The sequence below is a fragment of the Musa acuminata genome, chromosome BXJ2-4 (genome assembly GCF_036884655.1).
Source record: "Musa acuminata AAA Group cultivar baxijiao chromosome BXJ2-4, Cavendish_Baxijiao_AAA, whole genome shotgun sequence".
In the NCBI taxonomy this organism is placed as follows: Eukaryota; Viridiplantae; Streptophyta; class Magnoliopsida; order Zingiberales; family Musaceae; genus Musa; species Musa acuminata.
Genome location: NC_088341.1, coordinates 44,394,764 through 44,411,259, shown reverse-complemented (window position 1 = coordinate 44,411,259; position 16,496 = coordinate 44,394,764). Strand labels below are relative to the sequence as shown.

General features: G+C 42.4%; 2 protein-coding genes, 1 long non-coding RNA gene and 1 other non-coding gene across 5 annotated transcripts; 3 read left to right on the top strand and 1 right to left on the bottom strand.

Moving 5' to 3' along the window:
* The first annotated feature begins 227 nt into the window (after window positions 1-227).
* LOC103982504 (protein ESSENTIAL FOR POTEXVIRUS ACCUMULATION 1) lies at window positions 228-10,390 on the top strand. Its single transcript, XM_009399445.3, has 10 exons — window positions 228-411; window positions 2,028-2,098; window positions 2,260-3,186; window positions 3,265-3,385; window positions 3,485-3,676; window positions 3,924-4,742; window positions 4,944-7,695; window positions 9,348-9,484; window positions 9,588-9,647; window positions 9,739-10,390. The coding sequence occupies exons 1-10, from the start codon at window positions 339-341 to the stop codon at window positions 10,122-10,124; spliced, it is 5,538 nt and encodes a 1,845-aa protein (XP_009397720.2). The 5' UTR covers window positions 228-338; the 3' UTR covers window positions 10,125-10,390.
* Window positions 10,391-10,858: 468 nt separating this feature from the next.
* LOC103982506 (probable BOI-related E3 ubiquitin-protein ligase 3) lies at window positions 10,859-12,373 on the bottom strand. 2 transcript variants are annotated; one of them, XM_018825232.2, is made up of 3 exons: window positions 11,901-12,373; window positions 11,635-11,830; window positions 10,859-11,564 (listed from the first exon to the last, which is right to left on the bottom strand). In XM_018825232.2, the coding sequence occupies exons 1-3, from the start codon at window positions 11,954-11,956 to the stop codon at window positions 11,037-11,039; spliced, it is 780 nt and encodes a 259-aa protein (XP_018680777.2). In that variant the 5' UTR covers window positions 11,957-12,373; the 3' UTR covers window positions 10,859-11,036. The 2 variants fall into 2 exon arrangements, with proteins under 2 accessions (XP_018680777.2, XP_009397722.2); XM_009399447.3 differs by having other exon boundaries at window positions 10,860-11,564; window positions 11,635-11,841; window positions 11,901-11,979.
* Window positions 12,374-13,426: 1,053 nt separating this feature from the next.
* TRNAQ-CUG (transfer RNA glutamine (anticodon CUG)) lies at window positions 13,427-13,498 on the top strand. Its single transcript has one exon. It is a non-coding gene; the product is annotated as a tRNA-Gln (tRNA).
* Window positions 13,499-13,572: 74 nt separating this feature from the next.
* Window positions 13,573-16,305, top strand: LOC135611162 (uncharacterized). Its single transcript, XR_010486448.1, has 3 exons — window positions 13,573-13,820; window positions 13,908-14,073; window positions 15,308-16,305. It is a non-coding gene; the product is annotated as an uncharacterized LOC135611162 (long non-coding RNA).
* The last annotated feature ends 191 nt before the right edge of the window (window positions 16,306-16,496 follow it).

Genomic DNA, 16,496 nt, shown 5'->3' with positions numbered 1-16,496 from the left:
TGGAGACTGCACTAGGGTTAGGTTCCGTCAACCGGCGCACGGTTGCGGTTGATCAACCGGGCGAGCGAAAGAAGGTAGCGAGATGATCCGTCGGATCGTTGAATCGACGGTGGATTTTGATTGACTTGGACCGTGGGATGTTCCCGGTGGGTTAAACATTCCGAGGGTCGCGCCAACGTGCGCCAGACCGGGTCGCGCTTGCCCCACGGCCTCTTTTTATTCCCCCTCGTCGATGCCTTCCCCTTCGAGCGTGCAGCCACCACAGAGCGAGAGCAAGGGAGAGAGAGAGTCTTCAACGGTTCCCTTCCGCCTCCGAGCACCGACCTCCGCCGCCGACGATGGCCAACCTCAGTAATGCCGATTCCCGCCGTGGCCTGACCGTGGAGGCCCCGCCAAACCAAAACCCCAAAGGTTGTGCCTCTGCCTCCGCCGATCACGCGGAAACCCTAGCTCCGTTACCGGGTCTCTTGGTTTGGGTGCCCGTGCTCCGTGTCTCCTCGTCTGAAATCCGTCGCGACTTGAGCGCTCTTGTTCTTTGGCGTTGAGACGATTCTCCTCCTTTTTCTAGGGTTTCGGTGTTTGTTGCTGTTGGTCTTTCCGTTGGATGTTTCGTTCTACCGCTAATTTTTCTGGAAAACACCATACTTGTTGACCAGCTGATTTTTTGTTTCTTCGTCACAATCGTGCGAATCTTGATCTGGTTTGCGGTAACAATTTTAATCCTTCTACTCTATAAGAATGGAGCAAAGTTTGGACTGTTGATCATGTTCTCCGTTAATTTGTGTCGTTGCTTCACACCATTGAAGAGAGTCTGGAAGACAAGAATTATTGTGACAGGATGGCGCCTCTGATTCAATTTGTACAAATGTAGAATCTATTCTTTTGGCACTTGGGGGAACAAGAAAAAAGGAAAAAAAATCGAGTGTCCCTATGACTATAGGTAGGTAACCAAGCAAGGTGGAAAGGCATCTTGCTGCTTTTCTGATATCTGAGTGGTCACAAAAGTAGTGCATGGCCGAGAAGAATCATTGATCTTTCACCATGTATTGGAGTGTCCTTCATCCTTATGGAGCTTTGCATATTTTATATTTTTAATTTGATTTTTAAATTATCCTGCATTTGACATTGTTAACATATGATTGTTGTTTCTCTGTCCCTTATGGCCAGTTGTACTTGGTTTGCTTGGAGTTTACAGGATCAAGACATATGCCATAGTGTCTGTCTGTTTTAGTGGTTTAGGATTATAGAGAAAAAGGATTAAGAAAAAAAAAGTGCTGTTGGAACTTGGAAGATTGGTCTACCGATTCAGACCTGTCAATGATTCATCTGAGTTCAAGTTTTATCGAGTATGACTATCAAATAACCCTTCAAGAAAGGTGCAACCAGTGTTTGACATCTATTCATCTATGTCTTATTGAGTTTGACAGTAAAATAACCATTCAAGAAAGGTGCAACCAGTGTTTGACATCTGGGTAATAGTCTGTCTAGATTTTTTTTTTCTGCTGTGTATCACATAGAGGAAGGAAGATGTCAAATTATGAAATTTAGGAAATAGCAAACTGAGACAGATTTATTTCTTTGTAAATGTGTCATCTCATTATGTAGCGTTTGCATATTGGAATAAGTTGTCATTTGCAAGCAGCATGATACACCGTTATAAGCAATGAAGAAATATTGGCCCTTGCACAAATGGACACATCACTGTGAGATAGTTAGATCCATGTTTTCGACTTGAATCACTTGGGAATTAACCTGTGTCATTTTTATTTTTGGCTTGTTGCTGTCAATGTCATTCTGCAATATTTGTCTGATCACAATGAAAGTTTAATTGGGTACTGTTTATCCATGAGCAGAACAGCAGAGTCTTATGCTTCTTCATGCTTTTTCTCTAGTCTTATTGATCCTGTTAAGCCATAAAAGGATTTTTTTTATTATTTGATTTTGAGAGCCTTACCTCTTGCAATTTTTTTACTAGGTGAAATAATATTGCACAATTTTTTTTTCTACTGAAGTTGTGACTTTTGCAGACATTCAAGGCTCTGACAATCCTATACCTCTTTCTCCTCAGTGGCTTATATCAAAAGCTGTTGATAGTAAGGTTAGGATTCTGTGTGTGGTGAAGTAAGACTCATATGGTTCACACTTGTTACTTCTTTCTTTGTCTCTCATTCTTGTGGAGGCATTCGGCAGCAATTTTTATATAGCAATAATTTCTGATGCTAGTATAGCATTTAACTTTGAAGTTTTATGTGCATACAGGAATTAGGCCCTCATCAAGACAATAGGCTAGATGGTGTGAAGACATCAGGAGCCGGTGACGACCTAACTAACACTGGGAAGAAAAAGTATGTCTTCCGACCAATCTTGCATGACTCAGATTCTGGACGCCGAGATAACTGGCATGATGAAGAAAGGGAAACTAATTCTGCCATTCGACGAGACCGTTGGAGGGAGGGAGACAAGGAGCCTGGTGAAGCTCGCAGGATGGAGCGCTGGTCTGAAAACACCTCTAAGAATTTTGGTGATGCACGCCGTGCTCCATCTGAAAGGTGGAATGATTCAGGTAACAAGGAAAGCGACCAGCGTCGTGAGAGCAAATGGAACACACGCTGGGGTCCAGGTGATAAGGAGTCTGATAGCTGGCGTGAGAAGTGGTCAGACTCCAGCAAAGGTGGTAATGGAACTTCTGAAAAAGGAGCACCTGTACCCTATCTTATCAGTCATGGAAAAGACATAAACAATCATGGAAAAGAGACAGAAGGAGATGACCATTCTTCTCGTTCTTGGAGGTCCAACTATCTTTTGGGTCGTGGAAGGGGGGATTCCTCTCACCAATTACAGATGCCTGTCAAACAGCCTAACACGTTTGGCTATAGTAGGGTAAGAACAGAAAATGGTATATCATCTTTGCCTACTAGCCGTGGAAGGTTTAACCCTATAATGAGTAGTACAAACAGTGATGCTCCACGCTTACAGCATCTTGGTCTTTCCTATGACAAACCTGATGGTGCATCTGGAGATCTTTCAACTTTAAGATATACTAGGATGAAATTGCTTGATATATACAGGACATCTGATGTACAAAGTCTTAGATTGTCAATAGGTGACTTTATTGAAGTTCCTTCCCTAACACAAGTTGAACCCTTGGAGCCGTTAGCTTTTTTTGCTCCTACTCCTGATGAATCGGTAATCAACTAGATTATTTTTCTTGGTAATGCTTGCTCTCTATTTGTGCATCTCCTAATGTTTTTGGTGTCCAAGTAGGTTATCATTAAGGGAATCGACAAAGGGGAAATTGTGAGCAGCGGTGCTCCTCAGCTTTCCAAGGAGAGCTCAGTTGGGAAAATTAACCCAGACACTGTCTTATCTAGACAAAGTAAATTAGGTGCTGTTCAGATTCTGGCTAACTTTCATTCCATACCAGATATTTGATTGTTCCTTATAGTCAGTAATCATTTTGTTTTGTATAAAATTTTGGGGACAGGTAGTAGACATGATCTACTGACTTCTGATGATGGTTGTAAAGATGATAACGTTGACAATACTAAAAGTGAGAATTGTGGCCCTTTGGAGAGCCCATCATACGAAAAACGGTACTATCAGCTTGGACAATTTTCAAAGGTGGACGCAAATTTGAATAGCTCTTTATTTCAGCCAAATGAAGTAAATGAAAAAGGTACATTGATTTTAGCCAAGAATTTAAGATTTGGGATACAGTTTTTTTTTCACGTTCTTCAGTAATCAGTTCATATCTTATGTTTAAATTCAAGCATTTATAATAAGTATTTTTGTCATTTCCTACCTGCAGTTGATGAATCATACCAATCTTCTCTTTGTTTTCAACATCATTTTTGTTTCAAGGCAATCTTGTGTTTTGTTGGATGCAATTTTTATTTTCTGACATTTGTTGTTGCTCTTTGTAGAGCTAGAAAGTGCTGCTAAAATGATTACTAAAGAAGCGACCTGGTTGGAAAGTTCATCTCGTTATGTTGTGCCACGAAGATCTCAGTCAGCTGGGGACCATATACATAGTTCTGCACATGATCGGAAAGATTTTTCTTTGGGAGTTGGACCAATGGAGTTAGATATGAGGTCCTTCCATTTGCAGAAAGATGTGGAATCTAAGAATAATGTTACTGTTGCCCCTTTATTCTACAGAGATGGCAGTCAATGGCAAAACACTGAAGGAATTGGTTTTCATTTGGATACAAAGGGTGATTTGTATACTAAAAGGCAATCAACTGAATCTGTGAAAGAAGGCGATCCTTTTAGTTCCAAGGATATGTTAATTGCCAGGAATTTGCAGCCCCCTTCTCCAGAAGATCTTTCTTTATACTACAAAGATCCCCAAGGTCAAATTCAGGGTCCTTTTTCTGGTGGTGATCTTATTGGGTGGTTTGAAGCAGGCTATTTTGGCATTGATTTGCAAGTCCGTCATGCAAGTTCTCCAGCGGATGCACCTTTTTTGCCACTTGGGGATGTTATGCCTCACCTACGAATGAAGGCAGGGCCACCTCCTGGATTTGGTGTGGTCAAACACAGTGTTTCATTGGATGAATCTCATAAGAGAAAAATAGTTAGTTCTAATAGCATTTACGCAGGCCTTGGTGAAACTACTATTTTTAAGACTGGACAAAGAAACATGCATGATGCTGCAACTGAAGCACAAAATCGGTTTCTGGAGTCATTGATGTCGGGTAACATGAATGGTTCACCTTCAGATAACTTTTCTGTTAGTGCAGGTTGGTTAGTTGATTAAAAGACTTATTTGGCACATAATTATTTGACAATATTACTAGAGGTGCATGATATATTAATTAAATTTTTTTTATAATCCTATATGTGTAAGCATTGTCTTTCCTCTTAGATTCCTAGCGTGCTTGTATAAGATAAGAAATTTTGCAGCAATTGTTCATGTCCTCACTTTGTTGTATTTGATGCAGGTATTCAAGAATCTGGAGGGAGTTCTTCTAGTTGTTTGCCCTCTGTGGTTGGTGAAAATGGGAATGATATGAATTACCTCTTGGCCCAAGCTAAATTGTTGGAGAGGCAAAGGTTATCACTGAATCCTCTTTCATATTGGTCTGGGGGTGATGCATCATCAATGGCTTCGAAAACAAATATGATCTCAGATTCCTCTGTAGCACATGCTAAGCTCTTGCCTTCAGCTGGGGACTCGTCCCCCCAGATTCTTCAGTCTCCTCAGCATGTTGACTTGTTGTCTCTCCTCCATGCTGGAGCAGATAAACCTCCTTCACAGTCTGCTAATTCTGCTGTATCTTCTCATTCAAACTTTGCAAATGCTCCAACTGTAAACAATCCTATTCGTGGCGGTGTTGAATATCCATCTGATGTGGTAAGCATGCATTACAATCAACAAATGCCTAACCAGATCAGGTTAGGAGTTCAACGGCAGGTTTTGCAATCAGCTAATCAGCCACCGTTGCCTCATTTATTCACGACACATGGTGATCTTTCTTCTTGCTTAGTCCCACCTGATAAAATGCTTTCTTCTGAGATAAACCAGGATCCTCGTTTGTCAAGTCTATTGCAACAACAATATCTATTGTCGCAGCTTCAGTTGCATTCTCAGACTCCTGCTGCTCAACTGCCTTTGCTGGAAAAGTTTATGTTGCTTCAGCAGCAGCAAAAGCAAGAGCAGCAGCAACATATTTTATCGAAGGTCCTATCTGGTCATCAATCTCATCAACAGTTTGGTGATCCTTCTTATGGACAAGCACCTGCTGTGATGCCAGCACACAATTCTGCTATGGACCATCTTGTGCTTCAGAGAGCACATGAGCCACTTAAAATTAATCAGCAGATGCCCCTTGCGTATGAACGTACTGGACAACTATCTTATCAGCCAAATTTAAATTTACAAGGCACACTAGATGTCAGTTCAGTAAGTTCTGGACCTCTGCACTTGCCACATCAGATCATTGACCAAACAGCTGAAGCATCAGATGCCCAATTTTCACTGGAAAATGATGATAGTGTTGATCCTGCTACTGTAACAAAGCCAGTGATGGCAGATAGTTCAACTTTCTCAGAGGCTATGGAGAGGTCTGTTAGTTTGACTTTTTCAGAGGCTATGGAGAAGCCTGAGGAATTGATTTTTGATACCCAAAAGATTAGTCAAAGCTTGGGTGATGTTGGAGCAGTCCATAAACCACCACTGATATCCCAGGATCAAGTGCTGGCACAATTTGGTTCTGACGCTCCGAATGATCTACAACCTGTTGAGGACAGTCGGACATCTCATGATTGTGTATCATCAATCTCTGATCAACTACATGATACTAACATTTCTTCAGTAGATTTTACTGATGGATGCCATACTGAACTGACTTCTAATAAAGAAGAGGTTGCAGAAGCACAAGAAGTAAAAAAAGCGTCTGAAAAGAAATCAAAAAAACAAAAGAAATCCAAGACAAAGATATCTTCAGATCCTGGGAAAATTGTTTCTGGCCAGAAATCAAGTACAGGCATTGGAATCGTTGGTCCAGTTGCCGATGTATCTAAATCTGAAGTGCAAACACATACTGATGAGTCTCTCTATGGGCCTTCCTTTGGGACAGGAGGTGAAGTTTCTTTTGCATCCTCCACTGAACCTTCCGAATCTCAGGGATCACATATATCATCCTCAGTGAATCTACTGACTTGTGAATCTTTAAGTGGAGGAGAAGCCGAATCTGGAGCAGTTGGGACATTGACATCCAATCCAAAGGCAACCTTGTCTCAATGGGCATGGAAATCCACTCCAGGGCTCAAGCCTAAATCACTTTTGGAGATACAACAGGAGGAACAGCTGAGGGCTCAGAGAGAAACATCACATTCCGAAATTGTTGCAACAGCTACGTCTGCTAGAATCTTGTCAGTCCCTTGGGCAGGATTAGTGACGAATTTGGAGAGTAAATCAAGTCATGATACTATCCAGGCTGCAACAAGTACTCTCCTAGTCAACTCTGAAAATACACTGAAGTCAAAAAACAGTAAAAGTCAGTTGCATGATTTATTGGCTGAAGAAGTTTTGGCCAAGTCAAATAAAGAAGATATAGAGCCTTTGGCTAATAATACTCAGGATTCACTTCTGCAGTCCCCATCAATAACTGAGGCCCATGTTGATACATCTACTATTAATGATGATGATTTTGTTGAGGCGAAAGACACTAGAAAAGCCCGCAAAAAGGCATCAAAGTCAAAAGCTTCTGTAGTTAAGATCCCACAGTCAGTCGTCTCATCTGAATTGTCTGCAGCTCCATCTCCTATTGAAAAAGCTAAAAGTACACGCCAAGCGCAACAAGATAAAGATTATTTACCTGCTCCACCCACAGGTCCATCATTAGGGGATTTTGTTCTTTGGAAGGGGGATCAAGCAACCTCTGTACCTCCTCCGGCTTGGTCTGGTGACTCTGGGAAGCCTCAGAGGCCAATGCCACTGAGAGATATTCAGATGGAACAAGAGAAGAGGTCAGGAACCTTGCAGCAGCAAGTTCCAATACCAACTCCTGTGAAGCAACAACCAAGCCATATTAGTCGTGGAAGTGGGACTTCTAGGCAGTTATTTGGATCATCTCCATCCAACACTGCATCATCCATTCAGCTCATTTCACAAGTTCCAGCTCAGAAATCTAGAGATGAAGATGATCTGTTTTGGGGGCCTCTTGATCAAACCAAACCAAATCCCAAAAGGTATGTACTTTGGAATGGTTTTCCAAAGTTCATTTCTGTTGCATGTTATTCTTTCACTTGCCATGCCACAAGTTATTTTGTTGATTTTACTGACATTTTTTTCCCTGTTCTCGTCTCTTATAGTATGACTGGTTTCATAGGTTTCCTTCCATTATATTCATCTGGTTGTGCTTGTTTGCTACAAATATTTTATTAGTTGGTCTATTCGACCAAGTTTTAGGAATTTTTTACTGTTCATATTTTAGTTCTATCAAGGTTATAAATCTGTATGATCAGATTTGTCACTTGTTATGTCTTCCGACCAAAAACTTCATCTGGAATTGGTTAATTTGAAGATTCTTAATGTAAACATTGGCTCGTCATAGTATCAATTGAGATCACCTCACAGAACTATCAGCATGGTTGCTTCTTTTTTATGTTTGCACAAATTTTTTTGTTATTATGTATTCCACGTGTTGCTTATTTTTCAGTGATCTTTTTAGAATACCTTGTTGTTAGTATGCCTTATTGTTAACATCCCTTTCTAGAAGGTGTTGTATGCGTGGATGGTCAAATATAGCATGAAGAAATGTTTTTTACCTTAAGCTGTTAACTTACTGGGAACTGTTTCTGGCAGCTTATGCATACCTTATTAATCGTGGTATTAAGCTTCAATGAAATTCTTTTGTTGTTTCTGTGCCCTGATTCATTCTACTGTTGGAAAATTGCTACTCATTTTATATGTTTTTGGCCTTAATAAGGTCCTCTTATTCAAGTATACTGGGGCTTTGCAACAACTGTTGGTTTAGGCAAAGAGCTGTCTGATAGAGTTGCTTTGACCTTTGACCTTTTCACCTGAGTGAATGTGAATAACATCTGCATGAGCACTAGAGCAGCCTCTTTTTTACAGAAATAATATTTTTTTCCTGATCAAGCAGTAGGAAAATCTAATGTTCCGAAGAGCTAATTGTACATGCCATTTTATTGGTTGAATCTCTATTTAAGGTGGCCTACCCATTGCTACTGTTTTCCTCTATAAGTATAACCTTGAATTTTGAAGCTGTTAGTTTTTTTCTTTTCCTTCCAAATGTGTTTTGCTGCTGGTACTTGTTACTTGTTTTTGCTATGACATATATAGAAATTTTCTAGTGGCTTAATGCTGCATTTAGGTCCCACAGATCATCGCTGTCATAGAATAGATGCCTCACTGTAGTATTAGGGAGCATCTGTGTTCGTAAGGGTTCAAGATGAAATGTCTTACTTCAAAGGTTTGTGATAGTTTCACATCATTTATGTCTAGGTATTGAACTATTTGGTTTTTTCAGCCCCAATTTTCTATTTGGTTTCTGTGGTTATATATCAGTGATTTTTATTGCAGTTGGTCTCCTATTTCTTTTTATTAGTTGGTGAACTTCATTCGTTACTTTTTAGACTTCATCATCTTCAGTTATTTATTCAAATTGGATTGTCTTTAACATGCTCTGCATTTAGGCCTGTGATTAAACTAGTAATAACAACTGTGGATGCTTTGGTAGCACCGAATTAGGTTGAACTGGTGAGAGCAGGAATGTGAAAGCATGTATATTTGTTGATATTGTATGCCTTAATGGCTCTTAGCCATTATTTTAGATCAATTGCCATCTTAACACATTTGAATTCCTGCTGACTTGTAGCTCTGGTAGCTGGGGAATTAAGGGAACCACTTCGAAAGGAGCTTCTGGAGCAGGATCAGGTCGGAAACCATCAGGAAGCAGACCAGTGGATCAGTCTCTTTCATCCTTTTCTAGCCCCAGTCCATCAGTTTCAAAAGGTAGGGGTGTTTCTGTGACAAAGAACTCAGGTAAAGCCTGCAATGGATATGGCCTATGATTTTTTTCTTAACAATTCTGTCTCGTATCATTTCGTATTTGCAGAAGCAATGGAATTTAGGGATTGGTGTGTGAATGAGTGGATCCGTCTCACGGGGACTAATGGTATCATTAACTATCAAGACTGGATTGTTCTGTTTCTTTTTCCATGATCAATACAAGACTGATCACTCTTTCATCCTCCCATTTGTTTCAGATACAAGTTTTCTGGAATTTTGCATCAAGCAATCAACTTCGGAGGCTGAAATGCTACTGAGGGAGAATCTCGGTTCAATGGACCCGAATCATGAGTTCATCGACAAGTTCCTCAACTACAAGGAGTTTTTGCCATCAGATGTCCTCGAAATTGCCTTCCAGTTGCAGAAGCCCCATAACCCATCCACTGGGAGTGCGAGTCATCGCAATTCTAACACGACAGCTGCCACTGAAGCTGATGGTGCAGAAGAAGGGCTAGACGGGCCATCCAAAGGACGAGTGAAGAAAAAGGGGAAGAAAGGGCAGAAGGTGAGTGCATCGATCTTAGGGTTTAACGTGGTCAGCAATCGGATAATGATGGGTGAAATCCAGAGCATCCAGGATTAGGTGAAGTGGGGTTAAGAGTGCCGAGTGTACATATGTTATTTTGACAACCATCATTTGTAAATTTTTTCTTTTTTTTTTTCTGTTTCTTTTTTTGGTGGGTTTCTTCTCTGCAGAGTCCCTGCCCTGAAAGGTTCACAGGTAGGTTGGAACAGAGTTACAGTTAAATCGATTTTGTGAGCAATAGTTGATCTAAAGGACAAGGCAACCATGAATGCCTTCATTCCAAGGCATGCATGTCATCGTTATCATGATTTTAACTTCTGATATCAGTGGTGTCTTACCCTTGTAACATGTATTGTCCTGAGAGGTGTATTAGTGTCTTACTTTGGCCTTACTCAACCATCCCCACCACATCCATCCATCCACAGAAAAGGTAAAAATGTCATGGCAGAGAAACTGGAAGTTCCCACACTTGGTGATGGCAGATGTGGGGTTGTTTGTGTTGGCTTTTGGGACTTGGCACAGACATCCACGCCCGGAGGAGTAGCGGAGGGTGTGGTCTGAGATGACCTACTTTAAACGGAGCAAAATAAGCGCCAAGATGAGATATTGTGCCCTATCACAGGAGCAACTTTTGGTTCTCTCAAGCCTGCGCCATGCTCTGTTCATCATGGCCTCAGGAGGCCACCACCCCTAGTGCGAGGAGCATATCCCACCCTCGGATAGCATATCCAAACTTCTTCCTCGAGGAAGGGGGGGGGGGGGGGGGGGGGGGGGGTTGCTTTGGATTCATTCATTTAGCAGAAGAGACTTGACTCATTTGCATTTATATTATGTTCATGAAGTATATTTACATAATCCAATAAAATATTGATTTCTTAGGAAGAACAGAAACAGAATCAACCAAGGAGAAGATACTGACGCTGGGGAAGGAGGAGGAAAGAACGAGAATAATTGTGTGTGCAGTACTTTTTACCTTTCTTGGACTCGAGACATGTTCACTTGGACACTGCCATTCTTGGTGCAGCTGCAGACGGGGCAGGCGTCCACGACGGGGCCGCACGCCGCGCAGAGGCACAGATGCCGGCATGGCAGCAGCAGCACCGACGGCTCGCGCTCGCGGCAGCTCCGGCAGGCTGTCCCCCACCCCCTCCCGACGGCGGCCTCTCCCTCTTCGTTGGTTCCGGAGCGGCAGAACTCGGCGTTTTCGGCCGTAGCCTCCTCCTCCGTCCTCACCTGCGCCGCCGCGAGAGCATGCTCGAGCTTGGCCCTCAGCACGTTGGCCGCCGCCTCGCTTCTCTGCGCCAGGTCCCGCCACACCTGGTTCTCCACCCGCAGTCTCCTGATGCGCTCCTCCAGCGCCCAGTTCCGCTCCCCGACCCTCGCGATCTCCTCCTCCTTGGCCTTGAGCCTCTCCAACACGCCCTCCTCCAACGCCGCCACGACCCACCTCGCGAACCCATGCCGACGCACCGCCAGCTCCGCTCGCACACTCTCCGCCTGCCATACCAATTCCAACCCATCAGGAACCGCAACTTCCCGACATCCACGTCCAAGCCAGGAGAATTACGTGTTGCAAGACGAGGCGATCGAAGTCCCACATCTGCTGCTGCACGTAACAGAGTCCGTCACCGCCAAGAAACGATGGTGGGCGCGGCCGCTTCCTCGACGCTGCCGCCGCAACGGCAGCATCGGCAACCGGCGCGACGATTCCCTCCTGCAACCCGTACGTACCTGGCTGGTCCGCTTCACTGCCGATGATTTCACTGCACATAAGCTAACATATGTTACAGTAGGCATGTGCCTGAGAGAAGAAGAGACGAAGGGAGTCGGTACCTATTTGTTAGGAGATGGGAGCGGAAGAGGTGAGCGTGGTGGGCTTCAACCTCCATAAGAGAAAGAGAGATGAGTTTTCTGTGGGGAGGAGGGGAAGGAGAGGGTCATGCAATGGACACACCGAGGAGTTTGATTCATATAGCGCCGCAGAGTGCAGAGGAGCACGTGGGGACGCTCCTTGAGGGTGGAGCACCACCGCAGCCAGGGGCGGCGACAACGCTGGCACGCTTCGCCATGAGTGCCTTGGCTTCATTGCACCCCCCTTCGCAGAAGACACACAAAACACTCATGCCTATGCTTCATTGGAAATGGGAAAAGAGCAATGGATGGAGGAAACGGACAGAAGACACGCAAACCACTCATGCCTGTGCTTGTAATTAATCTCCATTATCATGTGCAGATTTGTGTTCCTCAAAGAAGATGCTGCATACTGTGGATCAGTTGAAAGTGGATTATGCTCATCTTTTCCAAAGCAACACTCCACCACATCTCTGTTCATGACCAGTGAAGCATGATCTCTTGCTTGCTTGTTTGCATCGTGTTCCCCAAAGCCTCTCTTGGAATGCCCGGTGACTCCACTTACACTGGTATTACAGAAGATGATGATTCCTAGAGCAAACTGAGCCGCAGTATTATCGCTGCAACAGTCATCCCCACTCCTCCCAGAATCCATTCAGCATCCACTCACCAGAGGAGAAGAATGGAGGATAGGAAGAGAAAGAAAGGAAGTAGAAAGTGAATGCCCATCAAATAAAGCATGATAAGATGGTCACACAACTGTTAGATATCATTTAGGTGAATCCAACAAAGGTTCTGATAGCTTGACGAGAACATCTGCGTTTGTGCTGCAGCTTATGACTTTTGTCATCCCACTTGTAGATGAATCCTCAAAGAACAAAGGTAGAAACCTCTGTTCTACCCCCACTTTGGTGAGAACTTTGATTCTGACACACCATTTGCTTCTTCCTCCCTACCTTACTTACTTTGCATGCTGTTGCTCCTCACACAGTCATTGTTTCATGTCATCAGCAGTGTCATTTTGATGTTTGGTCTCCCAATCCCTTGCAAAGAGCTCTGCTATTGGAATCCATGCCCTTCCACAAGAAAAACTCCAAGACATCAGTGCCTTTGAAAAGCACAACAAATCATTCATGGAGGACAAACAAAACTGGATGTAGCTAGAAAGAAGGGGAAGTAATCCAAAGAACCTTATAATGCTAAACATGAAGAACTGAGAGTTTAGGATAATGCGTGGAGTCAGTAAGTACTCCATGGAAGAGTCTTCCTTCCTTAGGACACCAAGACAGAACACCACCTAGCTAGGTTTGGTAGATCTAAGAGAAGGAACCAAAGTTCTTGCTGGAAGTTTAGACAAACTCATTATCATGGAGGAGACAAATGCAGTGAAATCTCCTATAGCTCATCATTATTAATGTATTGACATTAGATAAATAGTAAATGCACTGAATGATAGCTCAAATTAAGACTTGATATAAAATGAATTTTTAGGCCATAAAGACACAAATGGTCCCATGGTCTAGTGGTTAGGACATTGGACTCTGAATCCAGTAACCCGAGTTCAAATCTCGGTGGGACCTTTTTATTGCTTATTTTGTATTCTTTTCTTTGTATCCCCTTTTTTTTGTTTTTTGTTTCCTTTAAATCTCCTATGGCTCTCTTCCTTGAATCTCTTTTGCTGGTTCAACATGGAGAAGAGGATGATTCCGATCGCGCTGTTGGAGGGCGTCACGCGGTGGGGATTTCGTGGCCCGCCGAATCTTTACGGCAGCCGCAGAGGAGGAGGAGGAGGAAACGGCGTTGGCCGAGATTGCGACGAAGTCGGATGCTAGGGTTTCTCCAGTTTTGCGGCTTATTTAGGTCGCCCGCCCCAATGGAGTGCGACTCCAGGACTTAATGCCGGTAATCGAGTTGCTCCACGTGATTCCTTCGTTGTCTTTTCGCTAATGATTCGTTTCCACTTATATTAGGCTTCTGCTTGTGTGGTAGTTTGGTTTTTGGTCGTATTAGAGGACAAGGAGGGTGGGGAGGAGGTAATGGGATTGGACGAGATTGCGAGGTAGCCACATGCTAGGGGACGGCGTTTCAGCTCGCCCACCCTAATGGAGCGATGGATCCAGGACGGGCTACTCCGGATACGAGGTTCTCATCGCCGGTAAGCGAGTGTTCCACATAAATCCTTCGTCTTGTTTTCGCGAACGATTTGTTTGCAGTTACATTGGACTTATGTTTGTGAGATAGATCAGTATTTGGTCACAAAATTTCAACTTTCGTCTCCAAAAGTACGTATTCAACTTTTCTCTGGAGAGTTATCGAAAAAGGTTTATCTTTTCATTTGACAAAACAACTATCTGATACATTGCAATCATTATAAGTAATCAAGACTTACTGAAGTCAATAAACTCATTAATATGATTGGAGTAGTTGTAAAAATTTCTCCAATGCAACTTGTTAACTAAGTTCATATATTCATAAGTAATCAGGATTTTTGTGTTAGTGAAGTCATACGAGACTCGGTGATATCATTGGAGTAGTTCTAAGAATTTGCTCAATACAAATGGAACGGGGTAACTCCACATGGTGTGTAGCTCAGCAACCTGAGTCTCATTAGATTTTTCGGGTGTAATTCCCTGAAACAAGTTCAGCTAGTAATTTCTGTGTAAGAAAGTGATGAGAAGATTTTCTTAATGGCTTCAAAGCTGAGTCTCAACTTGTATCCAATTTCTTATCGAATATAGGTTTGGAACTACCTAGATTCATTTACTGCCCAACAAGTTTTGCATCTACAATATGCAAGAACGTATCAACATGTTAATTGTTAGTGATGCTTGATTGTCTTTAGTATAGGTTATCGATGAGTTTAAGCCTTACATAGTTTACATGCAGTTAAAATTTATTATGAAAAGGATGTTTTCATGTACAACTGACATATATGTCAAGTTCTACCTCTCTTGTTGAATTTGGGTATAGTCTTGGATTCTTTGATCCTTTTCATATTTAGATTTAGATATTTGGTGGATCTGACCATGAAACACTCTTAAATATCTCTGAGATTTCATACCTACATATCCTCATGATTTTGAATGACAAGGCAGAACTTGCAATTACTATCTTGATCAATTCTTGGAGGTTCTTAAATTTTTACATGACATACATTCCGTGCCCTTTATGGCTTTCTGATGTTCTAAATGGATATACTCTGTTTGTTCGATGAGAATGTTAGTATTCCCTCTGCATTGTTTGCACTTCCTTTACATGTTCTTTGCTTTGTGGTGATTATGAGGTAACTTTAGCACCATTAATTGATTACTAAATCAAACACCCTAAAATATTTGCTTATTAAGATGATTTTATTGTCATGGCGACTAACATGTCCAATGGCCTTGTAGGTGTTCTCAGTGATAAAACAAGATTTTTGCTGTTGTTCACCACTCTGCAGCATGATGCGGAAGCTGGTTCACTGAAGAAGTTTCTCCTATCAGATGATGCAGTGGTGGCAGTGAAGAGTCCAAGTTTATTGTCCTTCCACATGCAATTGATCTCCTCTTCCTTCCCCTCAACTGCGGCCACCGACATTAGCACCTAGTGGCATCAGGCCTGCTAATCATCCCTGAAGCCCCAACATCTTGTGCTCGGCATCGTCTTGGCCACATCTGATGTGATCAATGGATCTCATATCAGCACATTGTCCAAACCTTTGAGGGTTTTAAGGAATTATCTGCATAAGTAGACTGATCAAGACAGACAGGTGTTGGCACAAACTTATGTGAAGACGGGCTTTCCTTAATGGAGAGGTTGATTCTTCAATATTCCATGCATGGGAAACAAAGGCTATAATGCATTTTGAGGTGTTGGCCAGGACTGAAGATAATGGAAGAGCAGTCCCAGAGAGGATTGCTGACATCCATCCATCTGATACAGGAAAGAGTGGTAGATAGCTCACGGACCTGGGAATTGTCTCTAAGGCTCAAGTAATCCAGCTACCCCCTGACCTTTGACAAGTTCTTCCTTGTTGCTTTTGTTTTGGGAAGAGGGAACAGCCAGCATAAGAGTTCCCATCTGATACAGGAAAGAGTGGTAGATAGCTCACGGACCTGGGAATTGTCTCTAAGGCTCAAGTAATCCAGCTACCCCCTGACCTTTGACAAGTTCTTCCTTGTTGCTTTTGTTTTGGGAAGAGGGAACAGCCAGCATAAGAGTTCCAAATCAGGAATTTTAATTTTCTTTTATGTCACCAAAGAACCAAAGAACCAAAGAACAAGCTGCTTGTGCTGTGCAATCATTCCAAGAAACTGTATCCACATGATGATTCAAGAAAAGGGGAATGCTGTGTTTTCCTTTTTACAAAGAAGAATGAAGCTTTATTATCTGCGCAGTCCATAATAGAGTTACAGTGATGAAATAATTTTAGTTTGTTGAAATGCATTAATTATTTGATTTTCGTAATTATCCTTCTAAAATTTTATGTTTGATCTATACTTCAAATATTATGTATATGCCATTGTAGTTAATCTCTGTTAACTACTAAGTTCATCATTATTTAAGGCTCCAATTTATGTTAATATCATTTAAGAACTA

Excerpts from the sequence above, each read along its gene's own strand:
- LOC103982504 (XM_009399445.3), top strand. The coding sequence starts at position 339 with ATGGCCAACCTCAGTAATGCCGATTCCCGCCGTGGCCTGACCGTGGAG. Across the intron at positions 4,743-4,943 it reads TAACTTTTCTGTTAGTGCAG|GTATTCAAGAATCTGGAGGG; the intron begins GTTGGTTAGTTG and ends TATTTGATGCAG. Across the intron at positions 7,696-9,347 it reads ACCAAACCAAATCCCAAAAG|CTCTGGTAGCTGGGGAATTA; the intron begins GTATGTACTTTG and ends GCTGACTTGTAG.
- LOC103982506 (XM_018825232.2), bottom strand. The coding sequence starts at position 11,956 with ATGGAGGTTGAAGCCCACCACGCTCACCTCTTCCGCTCCCATCTCCTA. Across the intron at positions 11,831-11,900 it reads TCCCATCTCCTAACAAATAG|TGAAATCATCGGCAGTGAAG; the intron begins GTACCGACTCCC and ends GCTTATGTGCAG. Across the intron at positions 11,565-11,634 it reads ATCGCCTCGTCTTGCAACAC|GCGGAGAGTGTGCGAGCGGA; the intron begins GTAATTCTCCTG and ends TTGGTATGGCAG.